The sequence below is a fragment of the Anser cygnoides genome, chromosome 1, assembly GCF_040182565.1.
Source record: "Anser cygnoides isolate HZ-2024a breed goose chromosome 1, Taihu_goose_T2T_genome, whole genome shotgun sequence".
NCBI lineage: Eukaryota > Metazoa > Chordata > Aves > Anseriformes > Anatidae > Anser > Anser cygnoides.
In genome coordinates, this window is record NC_089873.1 from 27,274,006 (window position 1) to 27,282,393 (window position 8,388).

Consider the following 8,388-nt stretch of genomic DNA (forward strand, 5'->3'; position numbering starts at 1 on the left):
CCAGCAAACATGAAGCTAAGCACATAACCATCTGACTGCTTCTACATAAAAGTTTATTTTCTTCAAACAAGACAAAAAGTTGCCAGTGCACAGAAAAACCTCTTGCATGTGTTTTGGAATGAAAGAGATTAACTTTTTAAATGTAATAAGGAAAATAAAATAAACCAACAAAAAAACAAACAAACAAACAAACAAAAAGAAACCCTGAAACCCCAAACACTTAATAGCTAGGGGGTTCTAAGTGTCATACTAATAGAAGATCTCAAACCTCTTGTCTTCATATCTCATTTCTGAACCATCAAAATTCAGTTTCTGAAACAAAAACTGTTCAAATTTTAGGACGAAATTTGGTTTTAGTGTCTAAATACTACCACCACCACCCCCAAACAATTCTCCTTTTTGCCCCATCAGTCTAGGTGATCTTGAAAATCCAGCAAAATGGCAAAAAAAGATACTACTCCTTGTATACACATGACAGTGTCTCACCTTTCAGCAAAATGAAATAAGAAAGTAAAGCAAACAAACACAAAAAAAAACCTACAAACAACACTGAAACATGTTTAAATTATCCACTTATGAGCAAGTACCTCCATTCTGATTTTAATACATTCAGACCTATTCCTCTAGCCCAAACAGGACACGTAATCGAACAATAAAACCTTGTCAACAGGTTTATAGACATCAACATCAAGAAGCTGACAATACATCATAAAATATTAAATAAATATTAAATAACGTTACATTTATCCACAAGATTTCCTGAAATGATAACTAATACATTAGTGTTACTTTTGCTAAAGTGGCCTTCAACTTATTGCAGTTTATTCAGATTGATAATTCACAAATGATACCACGGGAACTGACTAGATAAGTTACTTCACTAAAGCCTTCATCAATGTTCGTCTTGAGAGCAACTATTCTATCATTGGAAAAAGCAACTTTTTTCCATACACACCCCTTATTTCAGATAAAATGCCCTTGAGCTCTGTCTCATGTTTTCATGGAAGCAAAGTGTATACAATGTAGGCATGTCCTGAAGTTCTTTACTAAACAGCACCAGTTTCACAAACTACTGATGTGTGTACGTTCAGTTAAAACACTGATAAAATATTCTGACATCTTAGAAAACCTTGTTCCAATCTAACTCATTAATCACTACCTTGTGGGTGTTTCCAGTTGAGTGGACAGGTCTCCTTGCTGATATGTAACAAATACTTCTGTCTTTGTGAAACTCATTACAGAAAACATACTTCAAAGCACTATACAATTCTTACACCTTGATGAATTTTTGCTCTGGGATAGCTTACCTTTTAATGATCTTTAGCATTGATCCTAATCTATCTCTGATGAGACAGAAACTGATGGAGTCCTTGAGGACTGAAGCATTTTCAAACAAGCTAACATGTCTCATAGCTACAAATAATGCATGTTTTAAAAATGTATATTGATTTACATGTTTATTTGTAAAAGAAAGCTGTTCTTTCTGCCAGTTTGGCTCTAATACATTTTCTTACCTTTTGGCTTTCATTTTTGATATTTTTCAAGTATTTCATGTAACGTTTGCAAGAAAAAAAGGCATTCGCAGTGTATTTTTTAAAGTACAAGTAAGCATACACTTTGTAATTAACAAAAGCATATCATTCAGAATGTATTAGAATTACATTAGTCTTTATAGAAGTTTCCATACAATTTTGGCTGTTCTTACCCAATGAACAGACCGTGTACTTTAATAGATTGATTTTTCTTTGAAACAATGCTACTACCAAGTTTTGTAAATACATTTATCTGGTCTAGTCAGTATTGACCATGATTATCTCTTTTACTTCGTGTATTAGTTATTACCACTTCATTTGCAGTAAGATAGTTGGTGCAATATCACACATCATGCATGAGGTGTTTGATTCAAATGCCATTTAATTGACTTTAAGACTTGGATTTTAAAAGACTCCAGATCAGACCAAAGGATGGTTAATCATGCACTCACTGCGCATGAACTGTGTCTAGTTTCAGCCATGGGAACTTTAACTAAGGCAGGAATCAGAAATGTTTACTTTAACCAACTGGGATTTTTTCTCTACCCCTTCCCAGCTTCTAGGAGAGAGCTGACAGAAGCTTTACAGAGAAAAGTAATGAAACACAACAAGTGGCTCCATGACCAATGAAGTCAGTATGCAGCCTTATTTCCCATGGATTTGTATTTTAATACTTGACAGGAGAGCTAACTGAAGCTTCTTTTACGGAGAATTTATACAAGTTTACTCCCATCATCCACAGGCTCTGGATCTAACAGCATATGAGAGCAGGTAAAGCTTCTTTCACACCGCAGCATCTGTAAAGGACAGCCCTAGGATGCTCTCCTTTACCTGGATGTTTGTAAAATCCCAGAAACCAGTGAAGTTTAGGATCCTTCCCCACTATCACATCTGGCTAAAAGGGAGCAAAAGGACTGAATTTGGGGGAGGCAGGCAAAACGAGCAATTCATAAAGACCACTTCCCTTTAGAAATCTTTTGAAAAAAAAAGAAAAAAAAAATGACCTATACCAATCTGCTGAAGAGGAAAGTCATCCCAAAATGTTTAGAAAGGGAATTAAAAGCCCTCAGTTACTCGGCCAAAGCCCTCGTGCCAATGTTATGGTTTTATATCACGTGCTCCCGTTTCAGTCACTATGTTCATGTTTTGCCCAAGATTTCCTCCCTCCCCTCAGCGCTGCCTGAAAGACCCTCGAGTAACAACAGGGGGAAAGCAGCTCCCAGGGGAAAGGGCAAAAGTGATGGCATGTGGGCTGGAGCCAGCCAGCTTTCCCTTTCCAGCTGGCAGTGCTGCTCCTAGCAAGGTGATGCAGAAGGTGTTTGGGTCTCTATACTGTCTTTTAAAGCATGTTGTGCACGGGTGCTGGCGTTGACTCCTTCTCTTTTTCATTCGAATTTGTGGAAAAGAAAAGGTGCCAGGGACTTGACTTGCAAGAGGAAGCTTTGGAGGCTTACAGGGAACTATTGCCACTAAATCTTGCATTGCTGAGCCAACGCTAAAAACCCGACGAGGCACAGAGGAGGAACCCCAGCTCGGGGAGCAATCCCCCCACCCTGCCCTCGTTCTCACCCTGCGCAACGAGCTAACAGATCAGCCAGTTGAGCAATTTACCAAAGGTTGCTCAAATTGGGTCATAAATTAATTTCATGGGGACCGGGGAGGCTTTATGACACCTGACAGACGAAGCCCGTTCAGGTGCCAAACCGCGGCGGGGACACCACCAAAAAGAGGAGGGGAACGGAGGGGGAAACCCCGACCCGACACCGCCGGGGATCCCCCCGGGCTCGGACCCCTCGCCGGGCAGGGGAGGGGAGGCCAGGGGTGGGGAGGCCAGGGGAGGGAGGAGAGGCCAGGAGGGGCCAGGGGAGGCCGGGAGAGGCCAGGGGACCGCGGCTCCGGGGCTCCCACCTGAAGAAAAGTTTGGAGAAGATGTTCGCCTTCTCCAGGGGGGACCTCTGCATGGTGCCCGCTGGGCTGCGCCGTGCCGGGACCGGCGGCCGCCAATTGCTCACGCCTGGCTCGCCCGCTCCGCTCCGCTCCCGGGGCTCTCCCACCTTATCCGCTCGGGCCGCTCTGATGTCATTGCCTGCCTCCTTCCCCTGCCCCTCTCCCCGCCTCTGCTGTGCCCAGGTTCAAAAGCGGGAGGGCTGGGGAGCCGGCCCGCGCTCTGCCTCCTCCTTCCTCCTCCTCCTCCTCCTCCTTCTTCCCCGCCGCGCCCGGCCCCCACCCGAGCGGGGTCTCCCTCCGTCCCCGCAGGCACCTCGGGACCCCCCTGCAGACACCCAGCACCCCCTGACCGGAGCCCTGCTGGCAGCCCCGGCTCCAAAGCCGCCCCCCAAAATCCCAGGGTGGGCACCGGCACCGGGCCGGGGGCAGGTGGGGAGCAGGGAGCGCTGCCGCCCGCTCCGGGACACACGTGCTGCGATGTTTTTTTCAGGTTTTCCTGCAGGCACAGCTACTCGAAGCTCAGGGGATGGGAAAAGCGCATCCCGCCGGGGCTCAGCCTGAAGACCCGGGTGCAGTCGGGGTTTCGCAGCGTTGTGTGCGCGCTGTGCAAACAAAAGCCCTGCTCTCAGAGACAGCATGATGGAAAGCACGCTTAAAGGAGAACAAAGATGTCAAGAAGCAGGAACAAGAACTCGTGATTTAATGCTGCAGGCCGGCTGATTTTATTTAATGCTTTAAAGTGCCATTTACACACCCGGTTTTTCTTTCACTTCTGTGACTTAAAAAATATCGCTGGAAGAAGGTCACGCTTTCCTAAGCACGCAGCTGTTCCCCTCCAAGCTGGTTCTTTAAAGAGGCAAACATGCTACCCCGTGGTCCTACAGCTTGCACCACAATTAAACCGAACTCTTTGCAAACTTTGCAGGCGTTTCCATTTCACCGCACCCCGCTGCGGTTTCACACGGGATTCCTTTGCCTTGGCAATCCTCCCTCGGGGGCTGCGGGCAGCCAGGAGGTGTCCCCTGCCCCTGGCACAGCACCGGGCTTCTTTGCGCCCCCCACGGCCCCTTCCCGGCTGGGATTTCCCGGTGACAAAGCCGGCAGGCAGCGGCACGGAGCAGGCAGGGCTCCAGGAGGCTGCTCGCACTTCGCCGTGTCTTCAGGCAAGGCGCGGAGGCAGGAGGAATAAATCCACCCGGGTTTCGGCACGGGATCCCTTCGGCATCCTGCCACCTAGCGGAGCCGGCCCCCGGGGCCCTGGTGATGAGGGGACAGCCGGCCATCCTTCCAGCTCCTCCTAGGGTGCTGAGCTAGGAGGGGAGGCGAGGACACGCATCCCTCCTTTGCAGGGCACGGGGCGAGGCTGGGAACCCCCTGCTCCTATCGCCTCGGAAGGAAAGTCTTCAGTCGGACCCTAACAGACTGTGAAATCCTCTCACTCGGTTAAAAAATGGAGGAACCAGAATTTAAAGGCGTCCTGGACACCAGATGATCTGAGCAATATACAACCTGCCACGGACTCTTCTCTTTCTAGCCTTGAGATTTCCGGTGCACGTGAATAAGGCAGAAACTGAGCAAGGGGTTAGGCTTTTCTGTAATTTGCATTAGAAAGTGAGGCATGTTAATCATATAAAACCTTTCGTGGGTCAAGTCCAAACTGCTAAAAATGTCAGTGGCTAGTGGATACTATTTTCCATAAAAATATGGCCCCTGTTGCTATTACCACCAGAGATGACTTATGAGCATTTGTAGTAAATTTGGGACTAACAAAGACACACCTTCAGTCATTGCTGATGATGACATTTTTTTACGTGAAAAATTCCACCGTCTTTCATATGACGAACTTTCTAGGTCCCTAAATTCAGCTATTTCTCCTTGAAACTTTGAATGGCTCCTAAAGTACCAGCTAGAGACCTATTCTGCACCACCAAGATCCCCAGGAGTGACTGCTTCCCTGCTCTGTGATCTGACAGGTGGGCAAATAACTTGGCTACTTTTACCCCCTGCACTCATAAGCCCTTAACAGGTTGCATTTTACAGGATTGTTTCTTGACATTTTTCTCTTGAATGTTTCTTCAAAATTTCTACCAATACGTTTCCTCACCCCCTTCCCCCCCCCCCCCTTTTATTTTTAACATTTTGTGGTTTTTTAAAAACGATTATTCATAACCTTCTCAGGGATGCTGAAGATACTCCTGCTGATGTGAATGTGAAACTTGCCATTAGCATTAGTGTGAGTAGGAATAAACTGTAATATTTCTGTTCTCTCTAGGGACTGAAATACCTCCACGTTTAGTATTATATATGAATTCCATTTACTTGATCTTCTTTCACTTCTAGAGAAACACAATCTGCTATGACAACAGCTACTTCAGCCTTTCATTGCATCCACAGCAAACATCTATCTGATTTTACCCTGTACTTCTGAAGTCACACACATTGGAAGCAGACCATTTCATTCATTTCACTTTGAAAGCAACTTCAATCTTAACCCCAGGGGCTGTAGCCCGGCCTCCCCTCTGCCCTGGGGTACACGTTCCCATTCCCACCCATGGCCACCAGACCTCACGTGACACTGCTAACTCAAACCTCAGGTTTTTCATAATCTTTTAATTAATGAGGAAACATTTTGGCTGCGATATTTCATTCAACTCAAAGCAGTCGAGTGTATTCACCAGATTTGTTTTTGTTGAAGCGGAGGACTAGATCCACAAACCTTACAATGGTCTTTCCCTCAGGCTTTCCTGTGCCCAGCTGGACTCCAGCATGCCTGGGTTCACTTCCTCATTCCATGTGACTAAAATAATGGCTGGAAGCCTTGGCTCGAATCCCCTTGGATGAATACTGTAAGACATGGGTCAGGGATACCTTCTTAACATCTCTTGTGAGATGGCTCAGCCTCCCCTGACATCCATCTGTTCCTGGGGACCTGAGAAAGTGGTCTGGCTGACTTGTTGCAAGGTATGGTTTTACTTTACCCAATAGGTTTTGGTTACAATAAATAAATAAATAAATAGCTACACTGTCTCTGAGCTGCTCACGTTTTGAGATAGAGATAACTTTACAAAGGTTCAAAACAGTGAAGCAGTAACAATTAAAGAACTTTGTCAACTAGAATTGTAAGTATATATATAATTTAATGTTCAATAAAAGCCTTCTACCTAATGGCTCACAAGTTTCTATTTTTAGTTGCTCAACTCCCCAAAGTACTCTATCTGTGGATAAATTAGCAAGACAGTGCATTTCATATTGCTTATCAGTTTTAGCTTATACTACTATGATTTCCAGAGACCTTCTCCATTCCTAGGAAGTATAAAGAAAACTGACTCATAACCAAGAAAAAAAAAAAAGCTACAGCAGCATTCCTTTTAAAAAGATATATATATATTAACAGGAATTTACCAGGTAAATAAAATTTGAGTACCTGTTAGTAATACTTTTAGAATACAGATGGACAGAACATTTTGTTTTTAGATATAGAAGGTGCCAGACCGACAGTGTCTGGGTCCATTTGCACCATCAAACCTGTATCCCAATGTATAATCTTAATGCTGCTAGAATTACTTCAACCAATGCTTTCTGTACTTGCAGATTAATATACTTAATCCAAGTGCACTGGATACTCTTGGCAAGCTGAGTCATGTATGCTTTCCCACACTGCATCCTCAGTATCTGACTACGTCAGCTCAATTCATTGTCTCTCTAAGCCTTGAAAACAGTTTAATATTCCTGGTAAACTAAACAGGTCTTCTACCATGCATGTATTTCTCTGATACAAGGTACAGAGCTGGGAGGTGAGGTACTGTGCAAATACCAGGCATCTTATTCTGGAGGGGCAAAATGGGCAGGAGATCACATTTTCGATAAGCTTACAAGGAAATTATGAAAGGAAAAACCCTGATGAGCACATCACAGACCCGACTGACATAAGAACAGAAGAATTACTGCTGGTGTTCCTCTAGTTTTTTTCAGGTCTGTTAGGATGCTGTACCTTTGTAGTCTGTCGGTTAAAGGGGATGAGTTTACATTATCACATGAAAAAGGAAAATTTACCCCAAGTTCTCTAAGTACAGAAAATAATTACTTCTGCGTGAAAAATATATATATATATATATATATAAAAAAAATTGAATCAATAGTTGTCTATCTTCAAGAAATCTGAAGCAACAAAGGCTTCTTTAGAGAGTATCAAGTTACTGATAATGGTAACATAATAAGTTCTTCAGGGAATAAAAACTCTGAGAATAAATACAATTTCTATTCACGACTTTTGAGAAAAAATTACAGGTTAACTTTTCTTGTGTAGTGCACACACTTCTTCATAAGATGAACTGGCATGCTGACCAAAGTTTAGTGCCAGTGGTACTGAATTTACAGATGCTGATACTATAGATGTTTCAGATTCCTTCTTCAAAGGATTTCAAGTTGCGTGCAATTCTCAACCAAAATTACTGCACTAGAGAGAACCAGCAGACAAAAATTAGACATGTTCAGAAGTTGCCATTTGGTCTATGAAGTTATTAACAACCACAAGAACACTTTTTTTTTTCTTTTTTTTTTTTTTTTTAATTTGGAGGGTTTCTTTAAGCATTTTGAATCTGTTAATGCAGAATAAGGGAAGTAAAAATGGATTATTTCATCCACTAGCACATGATTCTGAGGCAATTCATTTCTGTTTGTACTGATGGATGAACTCCAGAGCATCAAAACTAGTAAAAGCTTAGATCTACTGAAGTGTCATCTTGATCTGCCTTGCTACAAGGCAGTACCAAAGTACTTGCTGAGGTTTTGCTGGCTAAGCTTATGCTGAATAAGTCCTGAAGGGACTAGAATCTGAGAAGAGGAAGTTTAGACTGTCGACTTGATTACACAAAAAAGTCACAATATTGATTTTTAAGCATGAATTCTA

At 43.6% G+C, this 8,388-nt stretch overlaps 1 protein-coding gene across 1 annotated transcript in view; it reads right to left on the minus strand.

Moving 5' to 3' along the window:
- Positions 1-3,831, minus strand: part of CFTR (CF transmembrane conductance regulator) — an 86,272-nt gene extending 82,441 nt beyond the window's left edge. Inside the window, exon 1 of the mRNA XM_048050990.2 lies at positions 3,441-3,831. Within this exon, the coding sequence (XP_047906947.2) occupies positions 3,441-3,493 (53 nt within the window). The 5' untranslated portion in view covers positions 3,494-3,831. The remainder of the gene's footprint in view (positions 1-3,440) is intronic.
- Positions 3,832-8,388: the final 4,557 nt, after the last annotated feature.